At 46.7% G+C, this 16,511-nt stretch overlaps 5 protein-coding genes across 5 annotated transcripts; 2 read left to right on the top strand and 3 right to left on the bottom strand.

The window, feature by feature from the left end:
• Nucleotides 1-319: 319 nt before the first annotated feature.
• Nucleotides 320-1,642, bottom strand: GGS22DRAFT_186715 (uncharacterized protein; the record flags this gene model as incomplete). The annotated part of the gene is made up of 4 exons (XM_047964489.1): nucleotides 320-460; nucleotides 528-626; nucleotides 691-921; nucleotides 1,013-1,642. 4 exons carry the CDS (start codon nucleotides 1,640-1,642, stop codon nucleotides 320-322), a joined length of 1,101 nt encoding a protein of 366 aa, XP_047820479.1.
• Nucleotides 1,643-1,743: 101 nt separating this feature from the next.
• Nucleotides 1,744-3,746, top strand: GGS22DRAFT_199048 (uncharacterized protein; the record flags this gene model as incomplete). Its single annotated transcript, XM_047966227.1, has 2 exons — nucleotides 1,744-1,777; nucleotides 2,050-3,746. 2 exons carry the CDS (start codon nucleotides 1,744-1,746, stop codon nucleotides 3,645-3,647), a joined length of 1,632 nt encoding a protein of 543 aa, XP_047820478.1. The 3' UTR covers nucleotides 3,648-3,746.
• A 990-nt stretch (nucleotides 3,747-4,736) lies between these two features.
• GGS22DRAFT_158332 (uncharacterized protein) lies at nucleotides 4,737-5,970 on the bottom strand. The gene is made up of 3 exons (XM_047960627.1): nucleotides 5,887-5,970; nucleotides 5,385-5,733; nucleotides 4,737-5,334 (listed from the first exon to the last, which is right to left on the bottom strand). The coding sequence occupies exons 1-3, from the start codon at nucleotides 5,899-5,901 to the stop codon at nucleotides 5,042-5,044; spliced, it is 657 nt and encodes a 218-aa protein (XP_047820477.1). The 5' UTR covers nucleotides 5,902-5,970; the 3' UTR covers nucleotides 4,737-5,041.
• Nucleotides 5,971-7,363: 1,393 nt separating this feature from the next.
• Nucleotides 7,364-9,310, top strand: GGS22DRAFT_115942 (cytochrome P450). The gene is made up of 2 exons (XM_047958092.1): nucleotides 7,364-7,661; nucleotides 7,721-9,310. Exons 1-2 carry the CDS (start codon nucleotides 7,483-7,485, stop codon nucleotides 9,099-9,101), a joined length of 1,560 nt encoding a protein of 519 aa, XP_047820476.1. The 5' UTR covers nucleotides 7,364-7,482; the 3' UTR covers nucleotides 9,102-9,310.
• A 5,339-nt stretch (nucleotides 9,311-14,649) lies between these two features.
• Nucleotides 14,650-16,046, bottom strand: GGS22DRAFT_158329 (phospholipase). Its single transcript, XM_047960626.1, has 5 exons — nucleotides 15,875-16,046; nucleotides 15,662-15,806; nucleotides 15,368-15,601; nucleotides 15,222-15,302; nucleotides 14,650-15,155 (listed from the first exon to the last, which is right to left on the bottom strand). The coding sequence occupies exons 1-5, from the start codon at nucleotides 15,933-15,935 to the stop codon at nucleotides 14,669-14,671; spliced, it is 1,008 nt and encodes a 335-aa protein (XP_047820475.1). The 5' UTR covers nucleotides 15,936-16,046; the 3' UTR covers nucleotides 14,650-14,668.
• Nucleotides 16,047-16,511: the final 465 nt, after the last annotated feature.

Here is a 16,511-nt window from a genome sequence, read left to right as displayed (position 1 = left end):
TCCCTTCGGGGTCTTGATTTGCAGGTAATAACAAGGAGGTTAGGGTTATCGTTAGAAGGCTCTAAGGAGAGACTACCTTAAAGATTTCAAAGAGTGACTATAAGCCTAAGTTGACTACTGCGTAGTACAATAACATACTGAAATCCAGGGACTTGGCCCCTTTATATAATAATGATAGTGAGGCTATCCAGCCTTCAGGATGTACCTTTGTACCCTGGGGCCCCTAGTTCCAGTATAACGCATGGGCCTCCACTATCCTTCCCATATGTGGGGCTCCTTCCTGCAATAGTTGGTCCATAACTCAGGTGTATCGTCCATCTCAATTCTTCTCAAGGTCTTGGAGGACTTCACCCACGAGAATTTTAATTACCATTTCATTCTTCTGCTCGAGATCGTCCGAAACTTTGTAGATTTCAATGCCAGGAAGGTTCTCGGGGCGGTTTTGATTCGCTGTGGGCTCCTGAAATAGTTACGCATTTAGTGGTATGGTCATTATCACACAACTCCACAAAGCTCATTCGGCTTACCGGGATTCTGTCTGCATAACGCTGATAAGTCGCGAGATAATCGTCTACGCCAGGTTGCGCGAGGACTTTGTCGACTGTGTCTCGATACAGCTCATCTAGCTGGCAAGGGTGTGAGTAATGATCATTACAGACTGCTAATGTGTGTGACCAAAGAAAAACGAACCTCCTTCTTATCTACATCCTTCAGGGCTGCTGCGGTGGCATCGTCGGAAAGGTCGTACATCTTGCACGAAGTACTAAGTTTCTGGGCCTCCTCGTTGGTTAAGTCGATTCCCTCCTGACGGAGAAGATCAACCGCCGAGCTCCAGAAGTTTCCGAGCGACTCCTCAAACTTGTTGGCCGGGGCGTATTGCCATTCGGATTTATTTAGTGATTCGAAGTCACCCGCCGATTTCTATCAAAAAGATACGAGCTATATCAGAAGACTTTCTTCATATGAAACAAGTAGAAGAAATTGGGTATGTATCGGAAATGTAGGAACTTACGCCTGAACCGGTGTGTATCTTGGCCCAGAGGGCCAACCTACCCTTTGTGAAGGCGTATGGCCAGCTTTGCGAGCTGCCAGTGTGCTTAACCATCGCGAGATCGTATACCATGGAGGCGAAGACGTAACAGTTCCTCAGAAGAAAGTTGTACTTTCCGAGCTTGACTGTGATCTTCTGGAGGATAGCGGCCAGCTGCATCACCCCAAGTTTGTCTTCTTTGAAGGTTAACGACAGTAGTGGGAGGGGAAGATTACCTCCAGGTGAAGACGAGGACGATGAAGAGGAACCTTGGAAAAACTCAAGGCCGCGACCCCAAGAACCGGAGCTACCAGAGCTTGACGATCTGTTAGCCGATGGGTTCAGACCATAGGACCAGCGCCCAATAATGACCTGGTCTTGCGCCGTCTGACGCTCGGCCAAGACGCGAGTACGGTTCTGCTTGCCGGTGGTGTCCTCAAAGATGATCTGGAGATACTCATGAAGCACACTAGACCGTAGATTCTTGACGTGGGTGATGCGTCTGACAAAGCAGTTCTCGTACTTGGAGATGTCGTCCGTCAAACTCGAATACCAATCCGTCGTGCTTATGACTTTCTCATCAGAGGTAAAGACTAGGGGCATGGAAGACATGGTGAATATGGATTCCTGATGAATAGATAGAAAGCGGGATGCTTCGTAGGTAGGTAGGTATAGAGAGTTGATGTAGCGTAGATCTGGTGAATGATGAAAACATGGGGTTTACGAATACCAAGTTTCGTAGACATAGTAACTCTAAGTGAGGGGTTAGAAGAAGCAATGTGTGCGCAAGATGGCGGCTTGCATGAAGACGTTTATTTGATCGGTTGTCTGTGGCTGCCCCTAGGGCTGTCTTCTGAGACTCTCTGGGTACTAGGGCACACTCGATACACACACAGAGAGAGAGAGAGCCATGAAAGAGAGTGAAAACCCCATAATTCCAGTAAATTAAAACCCATTAATTACCCTACGTATTTCTATTTGAACCCATTGCCGCAAGATTTAGCCTCAGATGACTTCAGAAATCGAGAATGAGGAGTTGCAGGCTGTTTGCTGTTTTCCGGTGCCCTCGGCACACATCCCCGACCTGCCTTCAAGCAACCTCAGGCCAGTAGGAGACGACTCAGGGCAGTCCATGGCCATTGGAAAGAAGTGGTACTGGGAGACTGGAGAGTCGATACACATTCGCTTTGTTAACAAGAACGACGCCCTCGAACGCGTTCTCGAGGACGCCGCTAAAGTCTGGGCAAAATATGCCAACATATGCTTTGTCTTTGACGATTCACTCGACGCACAGGTTAGAGTCTGTTTCGATGATAGGCTACATGGAGGGTGGTCAAGGGTCGGCAAGCCCGACCACGAGAATGCGCCGAAGGATAAGCCAACCATGACATTGGGCGGCAATCTGTCGAATAATACCTTTAGGAGGACAGCCCTACATGAGCTAGGTCATGTGCTTGGGTGCATTCATGAGCATTGCAATCCCGTTGCGGATATTCAGTGGAACAAAGAGGTTGTCATTAAGTGGTACGCGCAATTGGACCCGGGGTATGACAAGGGGTGGGTAGAGAACAACATTTTCAAGAAGTTTGAGAAGGAGGCTTTCGAAGTGACTCTGTTCGATGAAAGATCCATCATGGTCTATCCCATCCTTCCTGGATGGGTCGCCGGAGCCGAGATGATAGTAGACTGGCCGCGTGAGCTATCGCCCTTCGACAAGATGCTGGTTGGCAGGGCGTACCCGCCGATCATGTCCACTGAACTGGTGACCTACCATACCAATGAAACTAGGGATTGGTTCAAGCCGGAGCCTGATAATGTCAAGAAGGTTAGGATCATAAACCCTCTCAAGAAGGAGCTGGAACTCGCCATTGGCATCACGCACTTTGACCTGCAGGGTAAGAAGAACCTGCACCTCTCCGCCTACGCCGAGTCGTGGGACCAGAGCACCAAAAGCACCTTCAACTTGCATCTCGACTCTAGAGAGGGCACCACCATGTACTCGGCCGGCGCCACCTGCATGCTCATCGATAAGTACACATACAGGCTGCAGATGGGCTCCTACGTCACCCAAAAAGCGGACCTAATAAGCGACGCGGCTGAGAACAAGAATAAAGAATACAGGAGCCACATCAGATTCAATTGGCCCTTCAAGCAGAAGCCCGGCGTGGTGGTCTGGCTGCGGGGCTTTGACTTTGAAACCGGCCACCCCTACTCCATCAACGTCTACACTGAAGATGTGGACCAAGATGGCTTTTACATGTGCGTCGAGGCGGTCCACAACGCGTGGCTCAATAGCGCTGAGGTATCGTGGATCGCTTATGACAAGGACCCGCCCGATATCAAGTCAGATCGGCTCAACTTTGAGAGCTTCAAGAAGTCCCAGGACGACAACTCGAAGTGGCCTAAGAAACACTGCATAAAGGAGAAGAAACTCGGCCAGTGGCAGCTGACCAGGTTGTATGCCGGCGTGTCCAAGTTCAGGTTTGATCATAGGTTCAACGTACGCATGGCCATTGACGTCACGCCCTCGGAGTCCTCTTTTGAAATCGATGCTTCTACTTGGTTTGACAGTGTCTGTGACGGGATTGAAGTGTCTTACATAGCAATATGTATTTGAATAGGACTGGTATCGTGGCCGAGCGCTACGTCTGAATGTATTTTCAAGTTCAGGTCTTCCGTAGATGTCGGTTGCTGGGACTAGGTAGCTACCTGTACCTTATCCAGAAATGCGCGTCGGAGCTTACCAAATCGTTATATCCTTGGTAGACGTCGCCATGCTCTCAACAAATATGAGTATGTCTCAAGCCACCAAATATTCGCCAATTTCTTCCCTCGCCGTAGTTGCCTACTTAGGTAGCCCCGTCTAACGCGATATTTGAATATTCTACCCCTTCTCTGATTTTGCAATACTTTGATGTCCTAGTAGGTAGGTAGATTTCGTGATAGTCAGCCTCAAACCTCTAAAGGAGGTCTTTATCCGCTATGTTCTCTAATACTAGTAAGTCCCGAGCAATCGGTGAGCCGGGTCCCACCAAAACGGAGGGTTTGCTACCTACCTAGTAGCTTCGGCGCGGCGCGGAGACGGTTAGAGCTGGCAGAACGTGAGCTACAGCCAATATGAGTCAGCAGGGGCCATCTTATTGCATGTTCGTAGTTCTATAGGAATTGCTTTTATTCTTCCTCTGCTTCCCGTCCGTAGATGGGATGATCTAATACCTGAAATGGAAAGAAAGACGCCTATCGGGTACTAGGTAGTATCCCGTCAACGAACAGAAGTCCTCAGCCGGGGATCAAGAGGCGGAACATGGTCTCAAATGGCCCTATGGCGGGTACCTAATGCTCGGGTTTAACAAGGTAACTTCGACATCTCCAGCGCTAAATCTCTGTCGAATCCGCTACCTCCAGCGTTCCCGATATCGACCTCCTCAAAAGACCCTTTGAAAGGTGCACCTGGGAGAGGAGACTTGCATGCCTAACATTTGTATTATTGACCCTGGAGCAGGAGGGTGCCGCTTATATGGGTAGGTAGGTACCTAACCAACTGGATTGTCGTGGGGGAGGCCACAGCTCCCCCCCCCCTGAGATACGTACCTAGTACTGTAGCTAAATAATCATTTGAAAAAGATACACCCAATCAAGTGCGCGGATGAATTTAAGGGTTTGCCAAGACTTTGGCGTTGCGCTAAGGAGGAATTAAGCCAATTAATTGCGACAAAAAGCATATCGATTTCTTAGTAATACATCCTTAACGATTTCCCATAATACATAATGTCCTTCGGATTGATTATTGTCAGTCGGGAATGAACCATTCAATTGATGACCTAACTCTATTATTTCAAACAGAAACTCTTAGGAAAAGTTATTCTTGTCTCAGGGAGATCACGTGAGTAACCAGACTTTGACAATATCTCCAAAGCACAGACTGGATAGCTACCTATTTAGCACAGACCACCTGACACGAACCTAATCTGATCTATCCACGTGACACCAGGCATTCGAAAGAAAAAGATATTAAAAGGAAATGTGAATCTGACAATTATCTTGAGCGCCAAGTTCCAGGCGACAGGGAGAACCATCCCCATCAAGCTCCGAGAGATCTGAGTTCTTTTCCTCTTCTCCCGTCGGTTGACGTCCCTCCTTCGTGAGCCGGTCTTTCATGAACTGGTCCTTCATGGCATGGGTAACCGGCGGGGGTAAAGAAGATGGTTTTCGAATACCATGGTTCTGGGGAAGGGGTAAGGATTGCTTGCGGGTGCGTATACTTAGTGGGCTCGATCGATGATCATCATTAGATGGCGCTAACACTAATCTTGTTAGATAGAAATTTGGTACCGCCGGTGAAGTGGGGTATTACCTTTGTGTGCCGCTTCAGCCGAACTCTTTGGCGATGACTGTATCTTTTGTGATGACAGCAACGATGACGACCTTAGAGCATTACAGGTTCGTAAATATTCGAGTTGTGTTGTTAAATCAAAAGGGGGGTCAAGAAACTGGATGCCGGTATTAGACGAAGTATCGGGGGAGCAAAAGTCGAGAAACAAATCCGATTCCTGGGACTTTGGAAGATTGCGGGCTCGTATAGGTTCGTGTAGTTGTGCCATTAATTCAGGAGGCAATCTTATGCCAGCTGGAGGGTCAAGAGACTGGATGCCGGTATTAGACGAAGTCTTGGGGAAGCGATGGTCGAAAGGAACATGCGATTCTTGGGATTTTGGAAGATTACGGGTTCGTATATGTTCGTATAGTTCTGCTGTTAATTCAGGAGGCAATCTTATGCCAGCTGGAGGGTCAAGAGACTGGATGCCGGTATTAGACGAAGTCTTGGGGGAGCAAAAGTCGAGAAACAAATCCGATTCCTGGGATTTTGGCATTTCCTCAAAGGCTTCATGAGGGGTAGCGAATGTTGATGGCAGCGGGGAAGATGGTTGATGATTGACATTATGGTTTTGCGGGCTTTCGTCGTTGTTGTCGCCGTCGTTTTCTTGGATTCTTCTTTCTTGAGGAATCTTCTTCATTTCTTCTTTTGCCCAACGAACTATACCTTCCCAAACTTCCGGGTTCGCCGATGAATATTTGTCGTATGACATAGTGAATATTAGGTAAATGATGAAATGAAAATATTGATAACCAATTCATAAAAGGTAAACTTGGGTTGAAAATATAAAGTACGATGTTTGTGATACGTATTATATGACATATCCGTTGGGCGGCACAATAATCCGAGCCCGATCAGCCAATAAGGGCGCGTGGCAGCTCGCAAACGAGTTGATTATATAAGCGCAGCCTCTTGCTTCAGGTCAAGGAACTGACCATATTGAATTTAACTGACTATATTCAACTAACAGCTCAGAAGTAGAGGTAAGTAAGCAATTACGGTGAATATTTATATCCACTAATAGGTTAATAGTACAATGATTAGGTAGTCATCCAAGGCTCCTTTTCTAGGTCAGGTCAGGAACCTGATCTCCCAAGTTCGCGATCTTACCAATATATCTACCTCGTAGCCTTATCGACATGAAATCATCTCTTCTAGGTACCTACCTAGCCATCTCCTGCTCGATCGACTTTGCGAATTTCACGCGCGAAAAATTCTTGCAATCGAAGTTCTCAGCTTTCAAGTTATCTTTTAGGACCGAAGACAGCAAACCTGTGCCCTCCGATAGCCGCTCGGATCCTAATCGAGTTCTCACCAGGAGCTATGGGTGCTTTAATTGAAGGCGAGGGGCCACGGCACATACGGATGTTTGGGTATGAATGAATGAATAGGCATAAATCGTCACAAGAGCATGCGGCCCTGTTGGGGGACCTTGTCCCCTTACGCAGGAATACCTAAATTTGGACTAATATGAGGATGGCCTCGGTAGACCGAAGGATAAGATTCCTACCTGGTAGGATCTAAGAGAATTGTTAGTTGGATTTGAAGTTATTCCAAACCCTATAATACTAGCCCTTGTCACGGTACTGGGCCTCATATTGGTGGCATTTTCTATGGATATCTACATATGCAGTTGACGAAAAGGATCTCTTCTATACCTACTTCAACACCTTCTTTCCTATTTCGGGGTTTCTGTCTTTTAGCATCGCCCAACATTTAACACATCCCATGCTGTCGACCTGCGGATATGGTACCCCGCCACTACCTAGGTGATGTAAGGGGAGCTGTAGATGCCCGTCCCCTGCCTCTTGGCAAGTGTTAGAACAAAGATGTAGCATAACAGCCAATGAGCCACTACGGATTTCCTTTCACTCTCGATAGTGCGGCACATTTCGTGTGTGTCAACCTACTTCTCTACCAACTAACACCATTGCACTCGATCATCCATTGTTTCACCATCCCTCTCCCCCCTCTTCGTCTCTGTTGATGTTTTCGATCGACTGGATACTGCTGCTCAGCGTCTGTAATACAGCTCGCTCGATTGCTCCCAAGATTGTCCGTATTCCGAGCGCCCAATATGCCCTCTGCTCTGGCCCTGGCGGCGATTGCTATCACCGCCATCTATTCCTTCCTCCGTGCCCTCGTCTATCTTAGGCATGATTCCCGAGAACCCAAGCCCATCGTTGGCGCAATCCCCTATGTCAGCCCCCTCTTCGGCATGCTGATCGAACAGGACAAATTCTATAAGCGAATGAGGTACATCCCAAAGCTCATATCGCCCCCGCAGGCTGTTGATGCTGATATGAGCTGAGCAGAGACGAGACCCATCTGCCCATTTACAAGCTGAACATACCGGGCGTACCAGTCTACATCGTCAATTCGCTTGAGGTTCTCCAGCGCGTCGACCGCCACATCGATACCCTCCCTTTCGCCCCTATGAAAGCCCAGACATGCAAGAAGGTATGCGGCGTAAGTCAAACCGGTATCAGCAAGATCTACGGGAACAACCTCTTGGCGCAGGACGGCTACCTGCACAGTCACCAACGCGCCTCCGCCCAAGCCGGCGCACCAGGCGCTAGTCTGAATGCTCTCGCGCGATCCGCAAGCAAGACTTTTGCCGCTGCTTTCGATCGAGTCGAGGCACGAGGCCGCACGACTGTGGATCTTTACGAATTCGTCCACGACGCAACATTCAACGCCACGACGGATGCTATGTACGGTCCCCACAACCCCTTCCGTACCGAGAAGAACCTCGATGACTGGGCCGTCTTCGAAGCCGGACTGCCGATGCTGTTCCTCGGCTTTCTGCCGAATATCCTGGCGAGAAGCGCGTGCAAGGCAAGGGAACGCCTGGTAGTTGCTTTCGTCGACTATTTCGGCAACGATAGACACCTCCACGGTGGCTCTCTTTTTGTCCAACTCACGGACAAAGTTGGCGATAGCACTGGCTTGAGCCTAGAGGACAAGGCCCGGGTAGAGGTCGGGCAGGTCGCCGCAGCGACTTTCAACACGGCGCCGGGTGCGTTTTGGTGTGTCTGGGCCGTCCTGTCCGATCCTGTCGTGTTCAGGGACTGTTCGAAAGAAGTCATGCGGCTGGTAGACGAGGTAAACGGTACGTACACCATCGACCTCGCGCGCGTGAGGACGGAATGCCCGCTGCTCGTGTCGACCCTGCAGGAAGTCATGAGGTTCTACGGCTCAGCGGCCTCGCTGCGCATTATCTACGAAGACACCTTGCTCGGCGACGAATGCCTGTTGAAGAAGGGCGGCGCCGTGCTCATGCCTAATGTTATGTTCCATACCGACGAGACACTTTGGGGCCCATCGGTGGGCGAATTCGATCACACGCGCTTTTTGAAGACGGGCTATCGCAAGTCCGGCACTAAACACCCGGCCGCTGCGTTTCGGGGCTTCGGAGGCGGCCATGTCCTATGTCCGGGGCGGCATCTGGCTAGCACCGAGATGCTGGCCCTGATGGCCTTGATCCTTGTGCGTGTTGATGTCGTTCCCCCTGGGGGTGAATGGCCAGCGGCACCGATTGGTGTGTCAGCCGGCAGAGCATTGCCTCTGCCAAGTAAGCGGATGCTCGTTGATTTCGTCCCCAGGGCCGCTGGCAAGTGGCGGGTGATATTTACCGATAATGACAATAGCGGAGTGAATCTTATAGCGGAAGATATACACAGTACCAACAGTTAAGATGATTGGTACTACGTTTGAAAGGTATCCTACTACGAAGGTTTGGACCAAAAATTTGGACCATATGCAACGGGCGCTGACGGCTGAAAGTCGTATGAACTAAAATACCCACCCACCGTGTGGCGTTTTATCTAGTATCTAAGCTCCTTAAATAGGCTTAAGTTATAGCGATCACCCACTAGAATTTAGTGAATAGACCACTATTAAGAGCGGTTATAGCCTAAACCTAATACACGGGTATGAAATATTTGCTTATCTAATCACACACTGGGCAAGGAATATGGCTTGATGGTCCAAACTTTTGGCCGGGACCTTCGTATCTCCATGGCAAGAAGTAAATAGTTCGGGTTCGATAGCTTTATGTCTCGGGATTTGTTTGCCTCAAAGTGAATGGCCTTTGAAGCCAACTCGATCGTGGTGATGGTGGCTTGTCGGCGTGAAGACTTGGTAGACTGGAACTTGAGTCAGCGCTCCAGCCAGTCCAGTCGAAACTTATTCGATTAACCTGATTAGCCATGCCCGAGTGTTCGAGTTTAACGAGGATAATTGTTCGCGAAAAAGTTCTTCGGTTTTTTTTTTGACGGTTGTCTTTATTAAAGATTTCTCATCGCGCTGTCGCGGTAATTCCGACGTTTTCGGCGCTAAATCGTTCTCTCTTCCGCTACTTTTAGCGTTTTCCGATTATCCCCGCCTACAGAACGTAAACCCACCTTTCAACAGATACACCCAATTAGAAAGCGGGGAGATACCTGGTGTAGGAGATGACGTAATAGAATATTCGATCAGTCTAATAATCGGTTGAAAAATCAGTAAATTAATCCCTAGATCCGGTGTTCGATTAGTTCAAGGTTAGGTTCCCTGACCTTAGAAGGAGTGGGACAACGTCTTATATAATCAAAAGAGAGTAAGCCCCGAAATCGAGATGACTAAGGTGATTAAGCAGTCCTAAGGGCAGGGGAGGAGAAAGGAGATGAGATCGAATACACACCCAATCAAATCCACCCGCCACTTTTTTTCTAGGCTGAATTCATTACCTCATAAAGTGTCTCGTCCTAGGTCAGGTCCCTGGCCTAACCTGCGAAAGGAGATCAGGCCAGGATGGACTGACTACCTAACTACCTAATTAATATGTCGACTTACTTACTAGGCACTTTCAACTCATCTTCGAACTATTCATTCAACTGACTTTTGGACTACTAGATCAGGTTCGAAGAACCTGTTCAACGTAAGGAAACTTTCCCGGTCCTTCGGGCGGATATTGCCTTTTTTCCTCAACCTTCCTTTTCCCTTAAAACGAACCCCATTTTCTCCTCAAACCCGCTTTCTGCGAAGAAAAGTTTTTTTAGCCTTTTTTAAAGACCACTGTCAAAAAAAAAAGACCCCCCATCAACTTTTCCCCGTAGAATTACCCTCATTAAACTCGGGCACTCGGGCACTCTTAACCTTGTACTATCTTCCATAACCGCTCATCCAACATTTGCGGCATGCAACCTGATGTAAACCAAACATCCCCAATAACACCATATGCCACCTTGATATCGAGGTTTCCAAAATATATATGTGGGCGAAACCCGTCCAAAAATGAGAGAAGTTTAGAGTCAAAGACGTCGCCAAACGTTCCAAAGAATACTTGTGAAGACCTGTCGTCTTTATTTGCATATATTCCATCGAAGGCGCCAATTGAATTCCCTGTTGGTACACCCGTTGAATCCCCCCCTGACCTCAAGATCGTCTCAATAGAGGGTGCTGTCTCTTCCGTTTGTAGTGTACCCCTTGAATCCGTCTGTGTGATACGAAGACAGGAACCGCGCCTCGAAATATCATTTTCCAAGTCCATTTCGCTAACGTCGAGCTGTGCTTCGTTTCTCAGGAACATCGCATCCTTTATATACATATTTGTGGCCATGATAGAGGAATCGCTCTCGAAAATAGCGTGTTTCAAGTTTATGTGAGTAAATTCGAACCGTGTTTTGTATTCTAATAGCATCGTACCCTTCAAATTTATGCTTGTAGCCATGATATGAGAATTGTTCCTGATAATGGCGTTTTCCAAGTCCATTTCACCAACTTTAAGCTGTGCTTCGTTTTCCAATAGTATCGTACCTCTCGAATCCATATTTGTGGCCATGATATGAGAACCGCTCCTGAAAATAGCGCTTTTCAAGTTCATTTCACGAACATTGAGCTTTGCTTCGTTTTCTAGTAGTAATAACGCCATAGATGTAAAATCTCCTATGACGATATGAGTTGCCTTTCCTACTAGAACGGGCCCTTCGCACCTCATACATCCTATTGAAATCGAGGTCCTTTGTAGGTCTGTTAGGCGGGACAAGGATCCAGATTGGGACTCAGGTGCTCTTGACAATCTGTTCAAAGCCAAAACAATCTCTGGCCACCCAGATTCTCTAGCGAAATCCATCGCAGTCCTTGGAGACATCCCATTAGAATTGGCTTGTTGGAATATATCGGCTCCACCGTTTACGAGTAAGTTGATTATCTTGATTCGTCTCTGTTGAAAATCCTGGAAGTCCTCTTCTTGGAAAGGAGGATTGCTTTGATCGCCCTCTAGTCTAAAGATAGTCCCTAGCATAAAATGTGCGTTTTCTCCTATGCTGATGTCGACGAATGAACTGTTCCATGGCTGAAAGACATGCGAAGCTCGCATGAGAGGAGTCATGCCCTCATGCCTCTCAGAGCCATCATACTTATTGGGATCGGCCTTTTTTTGAAGTAGGTATTCTACCACTTCAACATGCCCAGCCTCTGCTGCAAGAGACAAAGCAGTCCTTTGATTGAAATCGGTGGCATCAACCTTGTTCCCAATCAACTTACACACAGCCTCACTCTGACGCTTTGTAGGCTTTAGCGATGTTGTGCTAGGCTTTTTTTGGATGCTAGGTCTTCCAAGGACATTTATATAATATCCTATATGGGCGGAAACACCACTTTCAATTCGAACATTACCAAAAATCTGATATCTTCGTGGTGATTGGAGAGACCAGAGGAGGGGCGTCATATTCTCATTATCCTGATTGTCGATATTCGCGCCTCTTTCAATGAGAGTGTCGACGATTTTAAATTGCTGGTTTTCCGCGGCGTGCGATAACGCTGTTCGACCACAAGAATCCTTGTGGTCTAGGTTTTTGGTTGAATCAATCAACATACCCACTATTTCTTCCGTCGTTTCCAAAGGGTGTTCACTCTCGCAAGATAGAAATGTTTCCCGGAACGCTCCCAGGTCGATGGAAACGAAGTGTGAGAGTTGGTACTGCGCCCCCGAATGTCCCTCTTGAAGATGTACGTTGCCATGGTAAAATCTTGTCTTTCTTTCTCCAAGTGCCCAGATCAGGGTCGTTTGACCCTTTATGTCTGCCTGGTCTGGGTTTGCTTGTTTCTCTATGAGACATTCTACCATGTCAGGATGGCGCCCAAAGCAAGCCCATCTCAGTGCAGACCAACCCGCCCCATCCACTGTGTTTAGATCATCGGGGCTTTCTCTGAGGATTTGATTAGCAGTAAGCTTCAATCCGAAGAAAGAAGCCACATGCAATCTATTTTCGCAGACTGGAGTATTGGACATGGTGTTGAATCTTCGATATGCTTCAATGAGTGAGACCAGCTGAAGGCGATCTTGTTTCGACATAAACGGCAAAACGACATCTAGTGTTTGACATTCAAGAGTCTCATATGATCTGCAATGGTGTCCCCAGTTCGTAGCCGCGTATCCCAATAAGGGATAAGTACGGATAAGCGTGTTGTAATGGGTGACGAAGATGTTGTAATTATTGGGGTCATAACCGCGGGAAAGTCCAATGTCTTCCATGGTACCGAGTATGTCAAGAGACAAGTAGTCGATACAGGCTCTCGTAATATTGTAATAGGGCCTGGGAAGTTTGTCGGCTAGATATCGCGGGAAGAATTCCTGTGCAGTGTAATGATCAAATCGAACTACCTGGGATTCTTCCTGTAGGGTGACAAGCCCGTTGCACACTTGGATCAGTCGGTGCAAATGCACCAAGTCATCTTTGTCGATCAATGTAAGGTGTTCATGGCTTAATGCCAGTATCGCATGAGGAAGTGCACGCGCACTTAGAGGTTCGCGAGCATAACAGATCCATGTAAGTACCATTTTTGCCAGTTTGATGTCTCCAGGGTCTTGAAGCTGTATATAACGCCAGACTTCCTCGTAAGTATCCTCCAAAGTCCCCGACAGGTTTTTTAACTTTACCCGGAGCTGGGCTTTCGTTCGATGCTCGCCCTGATCAAGTAGATTCATCTGCAACTTCAATTGCAGAAACCTTACACTCTATTAGTGAATTATTCATCCAAGCTAATTTTCTTTAGACAATGTTAATGGAATGACTTACATTCCATCTGATTTCTCTATTAGAGTGTCTGTGAGTGTTTGAATCGTTCCCTGATCGTTATCTATTATCGTCCCTAATACATCCGACTTCTTCAATCTTCTCTCGATATACTTTTTGCTATCTTCCATAGTAGCTTTAATTTCCAGCTCCACTGGGTCCATCAAGTTCTTTCTAATGGCATCGATTGGGCGTGAACTGATCAGCAAGGAAGCGCCAGGGTATGATTTAAGCAAGTTATTGACCACGTCGAGGAGTTCTAACCGAGTTTGATTGTGACACTCATCTAATCCATCAATGACGATGTAGATCCTGTCAAAACGGCTCGCCTCTGAGAGTATCATTTGACTGTACTCTTGGTCTAATGGTCTGGTTCCATCATCCAAGTGATTTTCATAACATGATCTAACTGACGAAGATAGATACTGAGAATTCTCAGAGAGCTGTCGAAGTAATGAGGCGAGTAGTGTTACCGATGATTGCCGTTCTTTTTCTCCGTACGATAGGTACAGCCGTACAATCGCCACATCGTCATGCTGCTGCAATTGCTTCTCAAGTTTGTCGGTAGTTGCAGCCCTAGAGAATCAGTCAAATTATTGGTACAATAATCTTGTAAGGTAGGTATGAATGAGGGATAAGGATGAAGATTAGACGTGAGCTGGTCATACATGAGAATGGTCTTCCCTACACCACCTAGATACGTTTGTTAATCATTAAAACTCATATTAACCATAATCGTGAAAGCACTTACGTCCTCCACGGCACCAGAGTGTTTGATATTCCCCTTCTTTCCAGCGGGTAAGCTCGGTATGTTCTAAAAACCAGTTTCCCGTTCCATCCTGCCATTCATTGAGAAAATCTCGATGCTTTTGAGCGAAGGTCAGGCATGAAAGCCAATCCAGCACCTGGGATCTAAAAGGGTCTTGAAAGTGAGAGATTGCAGTTAGAAACAATGTAAATAATACCATCTGCTATGAAACAGCTTACTCTGAAATCTTCTCCTCTTATTCAGAGTGTAGTCTGTAGATAAACCAAGTTAGCTCCTATTTGTATCCGGTGAACACATTTATAACCCCAGTTAGGTATACACTTTTATCTTGTAGCAGATTTCAGTTTTTATCACTAATAATTACTACATCGCTTCTTCTAATTCCATGCATCTTCAATAGAAAACCATCCTGTGAGAATATCGTCGTTGGGATCTTACGCACCTAGTGCAAGCTGTTCAGCACACAACCTTACTTTCTGTGAGACCTCTTCCATTCCAAGATACTGTTCCGTCAATACCCCGATGGTGCGGATTTTTTTAGCCTCCTCTATACCAATCTTGCCGTTATTCTCGAGATTGAAGCGGAAGTATCTATTATTCCTAACATCTTCGCCTCCCCGCTGACGAGCGAAATCGTTCGCAGCTTTCTCGGTATCGGTGGCTATGCGAGCCAACTGTTTGGCGATAGTGAGCAGATTAGGATTGAACTCTTCTGGGCCGGCCTTTCCGGTCCCCAAGCTGATTATCAGTTGCTGTCGACCCTCAAACACGTTGCTAGCTTCGCTGTGGACAAGATGAACGGGGTTGTTATAGTGTAAACCACCATCGGAATAGTTGACGCCATCGACTACGATGCTATCGAAGAATGTTTGGGCGGCCGATGTCGCACGGCATGCCTCCCACATGAGCATCCTATTAAGACTATGATAACAGTGCATCCGTTAGTATATCCCACCCTGAATGTACTAAGGTGTTAGCGTAACCCACCTAGCAGAAGGCTGTCTGATGTTGCGGTAACTTCTCAGACAAACCGGCGCGTCAATGTCCCTGATATGAGCAGCAACAAAACTGGATAGGTAGGTAGGTAGGTATTAATTAGCAAGATCGATGTGTTGGAGAATGAATCAACTTACACCTTGCATCTCGCCCTGTCCTCCTTGAGTAGCTCATGTTCCCAATCTTCCCCAATAACATCTTTGATCGCGCTTTCGAGAAATTCAGTTCGGAATCTGGGGCCTAGGGATGCCTTTGCTGATATGTTTTGCAAGAGGTTTACGGGAGTGAAAGCCTTGTTGGCAAGGCCAATATATGCATTCTTGCATTCAGCAACAGACATCCTCAACCGACCAAGCATAACTGCTATCAAGCTGGAATATAACATTAGTATTTTATGATAGAATAGAAGAGACTTGAAAAGTAGAGCTCACCCTCCAGTGCTACAGCCACCAATCATGTCGAAGACCTCCCACGGCTCAACATCGCGTTCGCCCCTTTGTTCCCTTAGAAAATTGACATTGTCCATGAGCTGTTCTAAAAGAACAAGGGAGGAGAGACCCCGAATTCCGCCTCCATCTGTTGGCCAAGTACATTAGAAATATTTACGCCTGGTAGAAAGAATATTTCGTTTTAAGGATACTTGCCGATTGAAAGCAACTTTACAAATTCAGGGGAAGAAGATCCGGATCCCAAGTTGGTTGACATATTTGAAAAGCGACCGGGAACTTAGGCGTCTAGTTTTGATGGGCTGGCGAATCTGTCTAAGAGCGATCTGTGTTGTTTACCTAGGTAGTGAGAGAAAATAATGAATAATCCTAAAGAAGGAGCCGGAGTAATAGATGAGGTGAGAGCTCTATACTAGGTAGGTAGGTACACAACTACGTATCTAAGTAACGGTATCAAGATCCAATTAAAATTTGAAAGAACTGCCGAAATTAATAAATCATGTAATATTTTGTGGCTGCAGAATTCGACGCAAGATCCGTCCTACGTTGGTCGATAGTACATAGATCCGCCATCTCGCCATATCAATTTATCTACAGTATCCGCACAGTATTTTATCCACTAAATCCCCTATAATTATAGGGGACTTAGGGGATATTAGGTACTAGACCTATAAAGGAATTAGGGCACTATTATAGTAAGTGACTTTCAGCCAATCAAAATTTATGGCCTAAGGTACATATAAATACTTCAACTTCAATCAGTTACGCACGCTTTAATCCGAGATATTATAAAACAAAAGTAATATAATTAAAAAGCCTATTCAATTCTATACTA

The sequence above is a fragment of the Annulohypoxylon maeteangense genome (assembly GCF_022496945.1).
Source record: "Annulohypoxylon maeteangense strain CBS 123835 unplaced genomic scaffold GGS22scaffold_5, whole genome shotgun sequence".
NCBI classification, from domain to species: domain Eukaryota; kingdom Fungi; phylum Ascomycota; class Sordariomycetes; order Xylariales; family Hypoxylaceae; genus Annulohypoxylon; species Annulohypoxylon maeteangense.
This window is presented reverse-complemented; position numbering and strand designations above follow the sequence as displayed.